Source organism: Embiotoca jacksoni, unplaced genomic scaffold, assembly GCF_022577435.1.
Source record: "Embiotoca jacksoni isolate LCO1_2020_lvr unplaced genomic scaffold, fEmbJac1.0.p SCAF_8, whole genome shotgun sequence".
NCBI classification, from domain to species: Eukaryota; Metazoa; Chordata; class Actinopteri; family Embiotocidae; genus Embiotoca; species Embiotoca jacksoni.
In genome coordinates this window covers 550,952-566,765 of record NW_027185436.1, presented here as the reverse complement: position 1 = coordinate 566,765, position 15,814 = coordinate 550,952, and the positions used below count along the sequence as shown (strand labels likewise).

The 15,814-nt window shown below is 37.6% G+C and overlaps 1 protein-coding gene across 1 annotated transcript in view; it reads right to left on the bottom strand.

Moving 5' to 3' along the window:
• Nucleotides 1–462: 462 nt before the first annotated feature.
• LOC138191569 (protein unc-13 homolog B-like) overlaps nt 463–15,814 on the bottom strand; it is a 140,523-nt gene continuing 125,171 nt past the window's right edge. Inside the window, exons 42-55 of the mRNA XM_069138458.1 lie at nt 15,311–15,337; nt 15,020–15,040; nt 14,124–14,144; nt 11,628–11,654; nt 9,340–9,428; nt 8,813–8,950; nt 7,572–7,695; nt 6,407–6,451; nt 5,623–5,694; nt 5,050–5,197; nt 4,873–4,929; nt 4,250–4,333; nt 3,145–3,304; nt 463–3,057 (exon numbers count right to left, since the gene is read on the bottom strand). Coding sequence (XP_068994559.1) covers nt 2,775–3,057; nt 3,145–3,304; nt 4,250–4,333; nt 4,873–4,929; nt 5,050–5,197; nt 5,623–5,694; nt 6,407–6,451; nt 7,572–7,695; nt 8,813–8,950; nt 9,340–9,428; nt 11,628–11,654; nt 14,124–14,144; nt 15,020–15,040; nt 15,311–15,337 — 1,296 coding nt within the window. The 3' untranslated portion in view covers nt 463–2,774. The remainder of the gene's footprint in view (nt 3,058–3,144; nt 3,305–4,249; nt 4,334–4,872; nt 4,930–5,049; nt 5,198–5,622; nt 5,695–6,406; nt 6,452–7,571; nt 7,696–8,812; nt 8,951–9,339; nt 9,429–11,627; nt 11,655–14,123; nt 14,145–15,019; nt 15,041–15,310; nt 15,338–15,814) is intronic.

Here is a 15,814-nt window from a genome sequence, read left to right as displayed (position 1 = left end):
AGGCCTCATGCCGTGCAGCACGCTCATCTCCGGGACCAAGCAGGTCGAGGATGTCGAGCGCCTCTTCCGCTGTGTAGGTGACGCGTTGAACCCAGCTGTTCTCGTCCATGTCATCATCACCTCATTTTTTTCAGGTAAGTTAGTTAAAGATGTATTCTTTTCTTAATGTCCTCTAATTGTTTTTATATTTGACCAGCACCAGTTTTTCCTAGTTTCCTCTTTAAGTTCATCCAATTTTGTATATTATTTTCATTTATTATATTATATCGATTTTATGTTGCTTCCCTTTCCTCTAAGAGCTGGGTTGTAACCTTGGCAGTCAAGTAAGAGAACCTAAAAGTGCAGAGAATAGTAAACTGGTTGTTGCCACGACTGAATCTGTGATATATCTGGATTGTAGTTAGGTTTCCGTGATGTCACATTGCAAGCTCAAAACCAGCACACAGGACAGGACCCACTGACTTGATTCATAATTATTTTATGTACAAAATATTGTTACAAGTATTTTCTTTGTCACATTAAAATGATAAGCAATTTAAATACAGTTGATCAATCTTTAAATTTCACAATACATACATGAAAAAAAAAATCACAAGTACAATAGATTTTATGTACAATAAATATATGTTCTGATCGTAGGCTTTTATATTTTAAAAATTTACAGTGTTTATAAGTCACTAAAAGAGTTCAAGTTGTCTCAACAAATATGACCATTGCACTCATCACACCTACTGCAGGAAGATAGTTGTTCAGTTCAGTACAGTAGAACCAAAGATAAACTTTTGAACTAGCTATTATGCAGCTGGTTTAGGAAAATGTGCAGTAAAAAGTGGTTGGTCTGCAAAGGCCACATCTGTCTGTAAAGAATAAAAATACATAAAGGATACTAGTTGAATATGGCTTGCTGAAAACTTCCTTGTGTTCCTTGGCATAAAATTAACAGACAAGAGTGTTATGATTGTTAAGAGTGTAACCAGGTTATGATTCGGTCAGTTATTTTAGGGTTAGTATGTATCAGTCTAAGTTTGTGGTTAATGCAAATACAAATGAAATATATATATATAAAAAAATGGTTTGTACAGTATGTATGAATGGCAAAGTTTGTTCTCATCTAATTTGGGAAAACAGCAAAAGTAGACAAAAAGCAAATTAGAGGTCCATTTCTGGTCCTCTATAGAGGTGCAGGTGACACTATTTAATAACTAAAAACAGGTTGTCATATTTGTTTCCTTCCATTCCTTGCAGGTCAATAGGTCTTCACAGTCACAATTTAACACTAAAAACAGGAAAACCAAATTCAAAACTTCAGACTGGCCACAGTCCAGTGGTCAGTCAGGTACTTGAAATCTATTATTCCTTGTTAAATGTTTTTACCTTACAATTCAGTATTGCAATTCAATTCAAGTTTGTCTCTGAATCTGAAGTAGCGTCGCGGACTATCTGGCTTTTTTAAGGCTTTGTACATCATTTGTATATCTTACTACAAAATCCCATTCAAGATTTTACATATTCAGTCTGAGCAAAATACTACCAAACATTCATCATTTAAGGTAAACACACATTAGTGTCATCTACACTCTTCTTGCTTCAAACGATTCAAATATTCTGCTGTCCCACAGTATTTCGCAGTGTCACAAGCGCTAATTCTCCAGAAAATCTGTACTTGTATGACACTTGCTCTCTGGATTGGCATATCCCAGTTTGATATCAGGATAATTTTTTTCTATAGTGTGTGTCTGGTGCTCCAAGTGGTGTGAATAGAAGGATGTGACTTTTGATGTAACTTATGTGCATGCACTGTCAGCATGTTGAATGAAAAATTAGCAACTCATGAACCAAAGTTGGGGAATAATTATTTGCTACTAAATTCCCAGACTGAAATTTAGGATCAGTCCTCTTTGTTTACCTCTTCAAATGTGTGTTTTCAAGCCAGAGATTTACACAACAACTCATGCTAAATATAATATCTGTTCACTTTAATGTGTTAACTTAGTCAGTTAATTGATGATTAAAAAAAGGTCAGCAGTGGTACCAAGTCACACAAGATGTTTGTAAGGACGTCAAAGGCCTCAATGGTTCAAGAATCTGGGATTGGCCTACTGTCGCCAACTCTCATCTCATCTAATAGTTACCCAGTCATTTTCCAGATCCGTTCCATTTTAAAACTAATGTCTTCTTTACATCTTTTCACATTGCCCAGAGACCAAAATTCATTCATTTCTATGTTATTTTGACATCAAATATATTGAATATTATACAGGCTGAAATGGTTACAGAGGACTAAACTATTTAGTGATTTAAATTTGACCAAGAAAATCTCAAGAGTTTAAAACCATATGTTGCTTAATAATAATAATAATAATAATAATAATAATAATAATAATAATAATAATAATAATAATATTAAATTAACAATTTGAGGGAGCATCTCCTTCAAAAGTGTACTCTACTATCCATCCATTCATTATTTATACCCGCTTTATCCTGACAGCTGACTTTTGGGCAAAGGCGATGTACACCCTGGACAGGTCGCCTGTCCATCACAGGGATGTACTCTACTATTTACATTTCTTTTTTTTTGGATAGCTATTCATCTTGGTTTTGTCTGCTGTGTTCAAGTTAAGGATCTGTGTGTCCGAGGATGAAGATGGCAGTGCTCATAAAAAAAACAGACAAAGCTGTAAACAACACGCAGCCTTGCCTCTTAACAACGACCCTGATTCTTGTCAGTTTCATTATCGCAATAATATGTAATTCTAAGTCAGTGCCTCATCTCATCTACCCTCCTCCATGGGACGAGTTTCAGATTTCAGCTTGAAAAACTCTTTGGCCACCTCGTCAGCGGGGCGTTGGGACAGAATACGCATCACTGTAATGCCTGTCTCGTCGGTGTGAATGTGCGACCCGATAGGACACCAGCATACGCAACTCTTGCGGTCTGCTACGTCACGCAGCTGAACCACAGCCAAGCCGACTACCCGGTCCGCCCGGCCAAAACAGTAATCCTTCACCGTCACCTGAAGCTCATAGCAGTCTGGAGGTTCCTTACCCAAGATACTACAAAGAAGAAAAAGAAATGAATAATTAGCACATAATTTAGCTAATCTCAAACACATTTGTAGGTGGTTCAGATGTCTCCCTCACAACTGGAAAGCCTCGTTGAACTTTGCCGTCCAGCTATTGTTCTTGGATTTTGTGGTAAACTTGCGCTTCTTGTCGGCCAGGAAGGGACCGACCATGGAGACCTCCACAAAAGGCCGAAACATCCCTGACGTTTGCCACTTCATGTCGTTAACTGCGATGACTGAAAAGAGAGATGGGAGAGCGTGAAGGCAAATGAATGACAAAAAAGTGTATTCCTGTCTATAATGCTGTTTGAGCATCCTCACCCCTCACCCTAATCGATTGAGGCAGATGGTCCCCCACCTTTTAGCCTGGCTCTGTTAGAGGTTTCTTTCCAGTTGAAGGGAAGTTTTTTCTTCCCACTGTTGGAAGTTTATCTCCCTATTAAAAGGTTTTTTTTCCCCCCTTTCTAGCTATTGCTCCTGTAGGAATTGTTGAATTCTTGGGTTACTCTAAATAATGTTGTTGGGTTCTTTTGTTAGCGCATTAACTTTGTTAAGTGCCTTAAGATAACTTGTGTTGTGATTTGGCACGATATAGATACAAATAAACTACATTGAATTGAACATAACAGAAGGGTTAATATTCATGTCATGTCAATGCCAACTTCTACATTTCTTGTTTGGAGTGTAAACCAATCAAAAGCCAATCACTGAGCATTTTCCAAAGAAATTCGATCAGTCACTGGTCTGTCTTTGTTTCAGTAAATTATTTCGCAAAACTACGGCACTTACACTTACACTTCTTAAGAGACAACTTGAAATACTCTACAGCAGGGGTACACAAAGTTGTTTAGTTTGTGATCTACTAATTCATTACAGTATGAACCATTCACATCACAATCTATTTTTCTGACTTATCTGACTGCGGGTGGCCAGGGGACCAAACCAGGGACGTTCACTCAGGGCTTACAGCCTTGTGATTCACGTGAAACTTGGCTGGTGGGTAGCCCCGCAAATATATAATTTAAAAAAAAATTCATACAAAATAGTTGGAGACAATACAGAGGTCAGCTGTGATTTCAAAACCGGATTTGTTGAAAACACTGTCAAACAGAGAAACAACTAAAATCCACATATTTTAAACATAATTGCGTGGTTGTGTATTTTAAACTCAGGTGTCTCACCTTTGACGTTAACCTTGCGCTCTTTCCCGAGCAACATGTCGATCTGCAGCACAGCCTCTCCAATTGGCTTTGCCACCCCTGAACCTGTATGACACAGCCGGCACATTTTTATACATTAACATAATTAACAATATATTCCAGATTTTACCACTTTGTTTTGCTTGGAAAAAAAATCATTTCAATTCTATAAAGGCTGATGATGACATTTTGGGTAACAGTAAAGACACACCTCTGTATTTTTAAATTTGAATTGTTAGTATTTGATAAGGGGGTAATTTTCTAACGTACAACATATCTCAAAACCTCAATAAGCACACAGAAAAGAGGCATGTTCTTTGGTGAACCTGGACAAAATGCTAGAATTTGAAAGTTTGTATAATAAAAAAAAAAAATGGCTGCATGTCTTGCCTTGCCAATGTAAACCGTGGCAAAGAAACTGTGCATTGCTGGTTGTCAGAGCATGTCTTTAGTGAAGGGTGAATACTAAGAAATAGTGTGAAAGAGATTCAGTTTTATTTCTCTCGATCTCAGGGAGGTCCGTTTTTCGACAAGGAACCCCACAAGAAGCTCAGTGCTACTGTAGAACCCCAAAAAGCTCTTATTTCAGAGTCCAGTGGACTTACCACGATCAGGTCTAATCTTCTCATTGCTAGTGATTCTGATGCCCATCCCATCGTGCACTGAGAAGACGAGAAAGAACAGATAAGTTTAAGGAAACATTTAGTCAATTTGACCCAGACAAGGGACATTCAACAACAACTATACTGTACACTACATGTAGCATGTGTGTGTGTGATCACCTTGGGAGTGTTGTGTGGTGACAAACGTCTTGATGAGAGCATCGGTGCTTTGGGTGTAAAGGGAAAGGGCATAACGCAGTGATGACAGTTCAGGACTGTTCTCAACGAATGCCTTCTTCAGCCCATTTCCTCCTGCATGGAAGTATTGCTGAAAGGAAGGAATAACATATCATCCTGTATGCTGATTATGTACTAAAAAAATAGAAAGATTTATTTATTTTCCCAGAAATATGCATAAATCAGAACTCGTTTTTCTTCAGTAAATTGATAAAGGAAGAAGAAAAAAAAGATATATTCTTATCAAGTCTCAGTTTAAATCTGATGGCAACATCTTAGAGTTAAGCTGAAGGAGGTTTTAAGCATGCAGTAAATGTTTGTAATTTTTACAAACTAGATGCTCATCTTGTTTGGTGAAGGCTACCAGACAAGGAAATAAAATCATGACTTTTTATTATTGTCTTATATGTTCCTGTACAATGACAAAGTATCTTATCAATCAAAAATCACAGGTGTCATTTTTCTCCTGTTTCTTATCTTGCATTCAGATATGACAGTATGCAGGTCTTCACCTACCTTGATTGTCTCCAGCCCCGCGTCAATAATTATGCACTGTTTGGGTGTCAGGGTTTTGGCTTCACCTCCTCCCTACAGCCAGAGTTCATAGACAAACATTAGAAAAACATTCCTAATGAGAGCAAAACTCAAAATAGATAAAGTAAAACAAAACAGAAATAACCACAAAATGTTGAATATCAACTACAGTGACTGCACTTAGGTCAGTGGGCAAGCTATTGCAAAAAAGGAAAAACCCCATTCTGTTGTCTTTATTAACAATAATTTATTAAAAAGTTAACTGATTAGCTCCACAAAACTAATATACTGTATGCACTCAACAGCGAGGCAGGAACATACTTAGAAACTGTATATGTTCTCCCTCCATGTTATACCCAGCCTGTCTAGTATTTAAACTGCATACTTTATGCAGCCTCCTGCAGTATCCTTAGCGAGCAACAGACACCAATGGTGGTTAAAATCCACATATGAATGTGCAAAGTTGAACTTGTTTGATTGCCTGCTGCTGTAGGTGCTGAAACATATATATATATTTTCCGTAAGAACCTGTGGTCTCTGTAGCTAATATCACGATTTAAGCAACTTTGACAGCTTCAATCAATAAACTTTAGGCTGTAAATCTTAGAAAGAGATTTTTGTTGATAGACAGGTTTTACAGAATGGTCATTTCTACTTTTATTCTCTTACCTCACTACTAACTGACAGAACACTGTAATGAACTCTAAATCTTAATTAGTCTTTATAATGTCCCTTCAAACACATAAAAGTGCCATTTGTGTGTTACCTTGAGATTAGAAAGACCTTTAGCTGCAGTGAGGAATTGGGCTCCCTGCAGAGAGAGAGGGGGAAGTGGATTATATTATATATGACATGGCCCTTATATAAAACTTTGGCCCTATTTTCATCCTAGGCGCAGCACAATTGCAGGTGCATGTGTAAGTAGGTATGGCCAACTAGTGAACACAATCGCAGGTGCATCTCTGGCACAGCATGACGCTGTGGCAAAGTAGAAGGAATAGATAAGTAGAAGGTGTGTCATAGTCGACTTCATTTTTGGCGAAACAAATTAGGTCCCCTCATTCCTTTAAAACCACTGTGGCACAGTGTGTCAGTTGGCTGAAAAAGGAGCAAAGCGGCACCGCCAAACTAAACTTTAACAACAGGGAAACTTACAGGCTCAGGCTCTTATTCCCTGAATTAATGGTACTACGAGTTGGCCTCCAAGGGTTGATGATGCTTAATCGGCACAAGCTTGGAAAAAAGCTCCTTGCGCTGCACAAACCCTCGGTATGCACCTCAATCTGTGCTGCACCAGTATAGGGCCCTTAACATGATTTGCTTGAATTGCAATAGCTTTTTTAACATGACTACACACACAGAAGAAACCAAACTGGAACAAACCTTGTAAAAAAATTCCAACATTTTGCAAAAGAGAAATACACTTGCTGACATCATCCAGCAGATGGCATCAGAACACTGCCTCGGGTACTGAGATATTAGCTATGACCATGATCATACACCACAAGTGTGTATTTCAATCTCTTTCACTGTCCTCTAACTACTCTCATCAGTATATAAAACAGCTGTTGTGTTGACCAGGACTTTTTTTTTTTTTTTTATAAGAAAACAAACAAGGAATGTGGAACACTGTATTCCTCTCATCACCTCATGTTCTTCATTGGCCTGTAAACGTGCTCTTATTCTATCTTTGTGAAGACCAGTTTTATACATTAATTGACCTTAACTGATATATTGCAATATGGGACTTTATGCCGGGTGCATTGTGGGTAATGTTGGTACCAAATCTTCCAGGATTGTTATATGCAATACAAAATGTTGGAGTATTTTTTATTATTTTGGAGTACTTTTTTCTGCAATTAGGGTTAGCTCAGGGTCAAGATTAGCGTAAGGCATGTCGTTTTGGTAGTTAGGGTTATGGTTGTTGTTACCAGGCTGTCATTGCTCTGAGGCAGGACGATGGTCTTCTCCAGGCTGCTTAGGACGATTTTCCAAAGATCCTTCAAGATCCTCTTCAGCACCGTCTTCTCACAGGTGTCAGCAAAAATACTGAGACTGAATCACAAACAAACACATTTAAAATGTAAACTACAATGTTTTTGGTACAAATGTAATTTTTTTTTTTACCAGTTCACTAGTTCTTCCATAACATACTTTCTTTTTTTAATTAGTGACCTGATTGCTGTACAAAAGAGTGAACATGGTTACACTACAAAAAGCTAAGAAACATAAACAGTAACACGATAAAACAACATAATGGCTTAAGAGTGTGATTTACACCTAAAAAACATTTTTACTCCTGCAATCAATCATTACAATGTTCATTCCTCTTATGTTTTAGTACTAATTTATTCAGAGAGTTGATTGTCAACTATGTTTTGCCTCAATTTTCAGTTTTCATAGGCTCCTCCAAAGGAACCAAGGAAAGTTTTTAACGATTGTAAAATGAATACATTACTTTTAACCCTGCAGATTGCAACATCTTCAAATAATTGCCCATTGGCAACAGACAGGACTTTAGAGACTCATTTAGGATGAATTGTTTTCTGAGTGATTTTCAGTATTTATACACTGAAAAAACACAGAGTAACAAAATGATCTGGTTTGGGTTAATATACAACCTTTACCCCAGTTTCAAAAAGTCGCTTTTGCCCAGACTAAGTCGTAAATGACAATTTGGCTATTTTGACCCTGTGAAGAAGCTGTGGTTTTATGAGTCACAAATTTAAGTTGTACAAAATAATGTGCACATGACATTCAAAACTGCAATAGACACACATACAACCTTTTAATACCAAAGTGTGAAAGGTAAGTTTAAAAAGAGCTAGCGTTTCTGGTAACATTTTGTAACCTACCATACCATTTTTTTGTAATATAGATATACCAAAACACTAATATTGGGTCAAAACAATCTCTTGTCTTGGGTGGTTCTCACAAGTACTGGGTAAAGTTAAAGTATACTGTGATGCTAAAAATACCAAAACTGGTTAGATTTTGACCCAAGTAAAGTAAAAATCATTTGGAAGGAAGAAATACCCAATTCATTAAATTAATGGTGTCATGAGTTACAACAATTTGCATTCTGAGTTTTAGATCCACTGCTGTGTACAACAGTTCTGTTGTACTTTACCTTACAACAGGAGCCAACTGTTTGTGTTATGCCTCTACTTACTTCCCATCCAGGAACTCCATGAGGGGCCTCAGCATAGTGTCAGCATCTGCCTCTGCAGTGTTGTGGTTGGGGGGGCCTTTCATCTGGAGGAGGATCTCAGCCATCTGACGCATGCAGCTATTCATACGAGGCTGGAAACTGAAGGGAGAGGAGGCGGAGAGTTAGGTGAACTTCTGCAAGGCTGGCAGAGGCTTGTTCCTCAGTCATTTAAAGAATACTCTACATGTATGCGAGTGTGTGTGTGTGCTTGTGTGTGCGCATTTGAACCTGTGCATCTACCTTTGTTAACATTAACATAATTCTGAAGACCTTAGAGGTGACATTTGTAGAAAGAGAGGATATTTTGGCCAGTCCCCACTTAATGATACAACTTCTGTTTGAGGGTTTAGACTTTCTTTCCGAGTCAGGGAAAGTTTTGGGGATATTTATATATATGTGACGGTCACAGTAAGGAGTTAAGGAATGAATTTTCTCAATGGGTGTCCTCACAACAGACAGAAGTACAAATGGGTGTGCGTGTGTGTTACCTCTTGGCAAACATGGTGCTGAAGTTGTCCAGGATGGTGCTGAGCTTCACCTGCAGCTCATTGAGGATGTCAGCCGCCTCACTATCCAGCTACAACGCACACATTAATAGAACAAGAGAAGAGAGATGTAGCAGGTTTTTTCAAGCCTTTAAAAAGCCAACATTTTACTGCTAAAACTCCCCAAAACCCCAAATGTTAATTAGGAGCATTCTAGCCCTGTAATATTTCAGCTGGGGGGAATTCTATTCATCTGAAGACAGATTTAGTGATTTCGATTTTTTTTTTTCTTGTATTTGGAGATCCCTCTTTTTTTTTAATTTTTTTTTTTTTTATAGCATATCTCCCCTCAAATTTCACATTATAAACAATTACCAATTAAAAAACATCCCCACAATACTTAAATATACCTCAGTTAGCATGCATTACAATCTGTGAATAACTATCTTAAACCTGATTAACAGATTTTTAAAATATATCAAATATTAGTTTAATGTGCAATGTGAACAAGATTCATGTATTTACATATCATAAAGTGTGGTTACAAAAGGAATTGTAACATGTTGATACAAGTGTTTCCAACTGAAATATTCGTGAGGGCCCTATTTTCATCCATCTAGGTGGAGCGCAAGCAGGTGTGGCCAACTTGTTTGGTGTTTTGGTAAACACAAATGCAGGTGCAATTGGGGTGCAGTGGTGGAAATAGACGTGGTGTGTCACAGCCCAGAACCGCTGCCCAGTGTAGGAAGTGGTTGCATGACATAAGACAAAATAATAAAATAAAATAATAATAATAATAAGTAAAAATGTTTCTTATAGATGCCAAACACCAGAATTAATTAAATATCAAATTAAATATTACTCATCCAAAGTAGTGAAATCAGCTACTGGAAACTTACCTTTCAGTCATTAATTAAATGGTTTCCATTGCCATTGCTCTAACATTTTGTGCATAAATGATTCAGGGTCACTCTCCTTGGCCTTGCCCAGCTGGCTAGGCTGGCCGATGGGAATATTAAAAGGCTTTTGAATTGTTACCACTTTATGCGTAATTAGTGCCTTTTATATTTTATAGCTGAGATTGGTTACTGCGTTATGGTGCACGTAAACTGCCTGATTCACATGTGATTCAAAAGACGAGCGTCAGCTTAATTTTTTGCATGACTGACCAAATCTGAACAATCTTGTTTAAATGATTTATGTAAGAGGGATTAAATACATAGGACGTCCACCAAACATGTCTGTGATATTTTGGAAAGGTCTGTTCATGTGCGTTCTTGTCCACTGAAACCACAAAATACCCCTGCACCAGCTGAGCTTAGACAAGGTGCGAGTTCATCTCAAAATTGACACCAAAATTACTAACCCTCCGGCTGTTGCACCGTTCCACGTATTTCAGTGCAGCCAGGTTCACTTTGATCCACAAAAATTGCAACTCAGTGCAAGTGCAGAAAAAAGGCCCTTGTGTTGTAGAAAAATGCCAATGTGCCTGAATCTTTGCAATGTAATGTGCAGTGCAATTCAAATTTGAAATGACACATTTGTCCTCTGATGAGACTGGTACTGTGAGACAACTTAAACATTTATCTCTAAAATCCTTCTAAAAATATTTTGTCTTAAAATATCAATGTTGACACATAAAATTGTCAGAACATTGCACCCTAATTATTTTAATGTTTTCAATTGCAAGCTTCTTTTTGTGGTCACAGAATGGTATTATTTTAGAGCAAGATAATTTGCCTTAAAAACATTATACAAATGTTTGGGGTAACTTTCTTAAAATATTTTTAGAGAATGTTATCCTATTTTATGAAGAACATTGCACAATTTAACCTGTAAAGGAATACTGTATTTTTGTATGGCATTGTGTGTTTTGACCCTCTTAGCTGTGTTATGTCTGTCTGGCACCAAAATTTTCCCTCCAAGGTTAAAAAGAAACACATCGTGCTACATTATGCTAAATTAATCATTTACTTTTTTTTTTTTTCTTTTTTTTTTAAATTAAAGAGGTTTTATTTCAATTATATGGCCTGCAGCATCACACATTTGAAAACAAAAAAAATATCATAAACTCAATATGGGATATGTATTAATGTGTTTCTTAGTTAACTTGGAATTCTTCCAAATTTTGGGAGGGTAAACGAACGAGGAAAATTGCTCTCAAGAAGAAAAGTTCCCTCAAGCCTCCCTATACACTCTCCTCACTAGAATTATAGCCTGAAATTAGAAGTGTCCTTTACAGGTAATAAGTGTTTGGCGAACTGTTATTTTTCTTGATCACCCAACTGTACCTTCTTTGTGACAGCAGTGGCTTCAGTCTTACCGCAAAGACAGAAAGGAAAAACAAGAAAAAGACAAAAAAGTTTTTAAAAAAATTACTCAACATTGATGATTAATATGAAAAGGGAAACTACACAGACACAGGCTATATGGTATACTGCTGGTAAAACTAGTATGAGGATTGGGTGTGTTTTTTCTCAAAATGTCTGCTGGATTGGGGAATGGTGAGTGGATGATTTTAATAAAAGCGTTTTGTTTCCTGCCTTTGTTTTATTGGGATGTAACAACACTAAAGGGGAATGTGACACCTCCCAGTCCAATGTTTCGTTGCTGTCCGCTATGGTATTGCTGCTGCCTTCATCATTTGGCAACTCATACAATCAATGATCAAATACAACCCTGCTTCCAAAAAAGTTGGACAGCTGTGTAAAATGTGAATAAAAACAGAATGCAATGATTTTGAAATCATGTAAACCCAAATTTGATTTAAAATAGACTAAAGACAACTTGTCAAATGCTGAAACTGAGAAGAAAATATGTGCTAATTTTGAATTTTATGCCAGCAATACATTTAAAAACAGTTCGGACAGGATCAACAAAACACTGGAAAACATTTGTCATGCTACTAGAAACACCTGGTTGAACATCTAACAACTAACCAACATGACCAGGTATAAAAAGAGCATCCCAGAGGGGCAGAGTCTCAGCAGAGAAAATGGGGAGGGGTTCAGCACTATGAGAAAGACTGTGTGGGCAATGACTGCAACAATCTAAAAATATTATTCCTGAATGTAAAATTTCAAAGAATTTGGTTCACAATATCATTAAAACATTCAGAGAGAGAAGAGAAAGGCTGTAAACCAATATTGGATGGCCCTCAGGTGGCACTTCATTAAAAACAGCCTCGATTCTGTCGTGTAAATCACTGCATGGGCTGAAAATAGCTTCCAATAACCATTGCCTGTGCACACAGTTCATCGCTGCAAACACAAACACAGGTTAAAAGTCTACCATGCAAATAAGAAACTATAATCAGGATCCAGAAACAACGATGATTAAGCCCATTTAAGATGGACTCAGGAAAGTGGAAAAGTGTCCTGTGGTTTGACAAATCAAAAAAATTTAGAATTATTTTTCTAAATCATGGACACTGCATCCTCCGAGCTAACGAGGAGGGTGACCATCCAGCTTGTGATCAGCATACAGTTCAAAAGCCAGCAGTTGTAATTTGGTGTAGGGATGCATTATTGCACATGGCATGGGTAGCTTACACACCTGGGAATGGACCATTAATGCTGAAACATTTTATATAGATATATACGTTTTTGGAGCAACATATGATGTCATCCAGCAACATATGCTTAAAGAAGCCGCCGGACGGTACTCGGTTTTCTGGAACTTTATTTGTAACAATACACAGGCTACTGTGGGCTGTACGCCAACGTTCCGGCTAATTCTTACCGGTAGCTCTACACAGCATGTCTTCCTCGCACACACAGTTGAACTACTCTCACAACAAGCGAGGAGCAACAGGACCCATCCCCCCCTTTGGCTCCTGGCCAATTACAGGCGGCTGTCCCACCCTGTTCACTGTCATAGGTACAGGGATGACTGACAGGTCTCACAGCTTATCTAAATACAGCAACACAAGAATGAACACTAACATTTTGAACAGTTAACCTAACATGTCACCCAGGCCGTTACAATATGTCTCTACCCTGTGCTTGTCGTCTCCACCAACAGTTCTTCTCTTGTATCTCTATGCTGTCCTTTTCTCTCTCTGCTCTCCTCTCACCCCAACCGGTCGAGGCAGATGGCCGCCCAACCCTGAGCCTGGTTCTGTCGGAGGTTTCTTCCTGTTAAGAGGGAGTTTTTCCTTCCCTCTGTTGGAGGTTTTTCTCCCTTAAAGAGGAGGTTTTTTTTTTCCCTCCTGGCTTATGTGGGAATTGTTGAATTGTTGGGTTTCTCTGTATAATATTGTAAAGTCTTGCTGTAAGGACTTTAATGTGTCAAGTGCCATGAAATAACCTATGTTGTGATTTGGCGCTATACAAATAAAGTTGAATTGAATTGAATTGAATATGATGCCATCCAGATAAGGTCTTTTTCAGGGAATGCATTGCTTATTTCTGTAAAACTATGCCAGACTGCATTCTGCACGTATTAAAAGAGTGATGTTTTCCTTTAGTCACCACAGTACTGGCCAATGCTTGTTTCATATCAAATTCCATGTCTGAAACGCTTCAATGCTACTGATATGAAATGCACACACTTTTAGTCTGCTCACATCTGACAGAGTTGACTGGATGGATTCTGTTTTTTTTCCCCCCACAAGACACTACCTGCAAAATTAATGTTCCAGGTAGTGTCTTGTGAAAAAAAAAAAAAAAAGTCTTGCAAGATAACTGTAAACATGGATGTGTATTGTTTAATTTCAGGCATTGCATTTATAAGGTACAGCAGAGAAAAAAAGGTCTGCGGAGGAAAAGTGGACATGATAAACAAACCTTGTTTAATTCTTCCTTTGACTGATGAGAACAAAAAAAAAAAATCAATTATTAGACAACTGCCCTTAAAGCCACGTTTTTCATCCTTTTTCTGAGTGTTTCCTGCTTTAACACATACAAAGGAAATTATCAGCCAAGCACTTTGTTGAAAACAGTCTAAATGATCTCTAACAACCGACATAAGAACCAAATGACACTTTTAAAACTTGCCCAAACTGAATAAAGTTGCGGTACCTCGGCTAATTTAAGTGTAGAGGCTAATCGGAATGATTTTTTTCATTGGATTTTTGCAAAAGTCAGAGTCAAAAGGGACAACAGAGCTATTGACAGAGTCAGCTCCTATTGGGCCTCATACTCATCCCATGGGGCACATATACACACACATAAACACATACAACTACAGTCAAAACTAAAGAAAACTAAAGTTGCTGCTAATTTGCTTAATTTCCACCAGCTGATGAACAATACCCTCAAAAATGGCTGATGTTGATAAGCTGCAGGAACTATTCTTAAGCATTAGCTTCAACTGTTATAAATTGTTGTAGATCACGTTTTTACCCATTTTGTGTTAAAGTAAAAAAGTTTTTGTAATACTCTTTAGTTCGAATGGTGTTTTTGAAGTCTGCTGGTTTTAATGTCAAGTTTCCTCTTTCAAGTTTGACAGGGCTCTTAACACTTTTACAGTATGTCCAAATTAATGATTAGTAAAATTAGGCAGGACATCAAACATTTATACAAATGTAAAAAGTAGTGCAAACTTGAGAATGCATAATGTAGGACCTTTAAACAGGGTTGCCACTGAAGATTCCAAGTTTTGCAAATCCCTATACATGCCAGCACTGGTTGTTCACAAAATTTCTAAAATAAGAATTATCATCTATATCTCAAACACCCACCTCTTTGCTCTTTGTGTCCTCCTTTGGGAAAAGACAAGAACGGAAATAGTCATTCCTTTCCTTGCACGTTAAATATTCAAGCATTTTTCAAAACATTGACTGAATATCAATGTTTTAAGTGGCATTCAGTCAATAAATGAAAATGATGATTAAGACTGAAAAGTTTAGAGGTTCATGATATATTACAGGAGAATGAGAGCAACTCTTTATAAATTAGTGTGAAGGAATAGATCTTAGCAAAGCCAAAGCCTTAAGGCAGAAAGTAAGTAAAGTGATTACAAATAAACCAACCTGCTTCTCTTTGTCTTTCTTTTCAGCCTGTAAGGACACATTTGTGAGTGAATTTGTGCCACACACACTGGTATAAACACACACATCCACACGCAACATAATTCACATACTGACTTTTAAAAAGACACATTCATTGTAGCACTTTTCCCCTGTTGACCTTTAGCTCCAACAGGAAATTATTCACATTGAAGGAGCAGTTTGTGGGATTAAGTGCATTTTGGAGTGAGGTTGCAGAGTGCAGCCAACTGAATAGCCCTCACCTCACTCTCCCCTTCCAAGTGTGTCAGAGAACCTATAGTGGCCCTTTCTAAAGCAAGTGTTCGGTTTGTTTACTTCAGGCTACTGTAGAAACATAGCGGTGAAACATAGTGGACCTGCTCCCTATGTAGATATAAAGGACTGGAGGTAAAGAAAACACGATGTTCAAGAGTTGAAGCTTCAATATATATTACAGGAGAATGAGAACAACTCTTAATTAATGAAAGAAAGTGTTGGTGTCAGAAA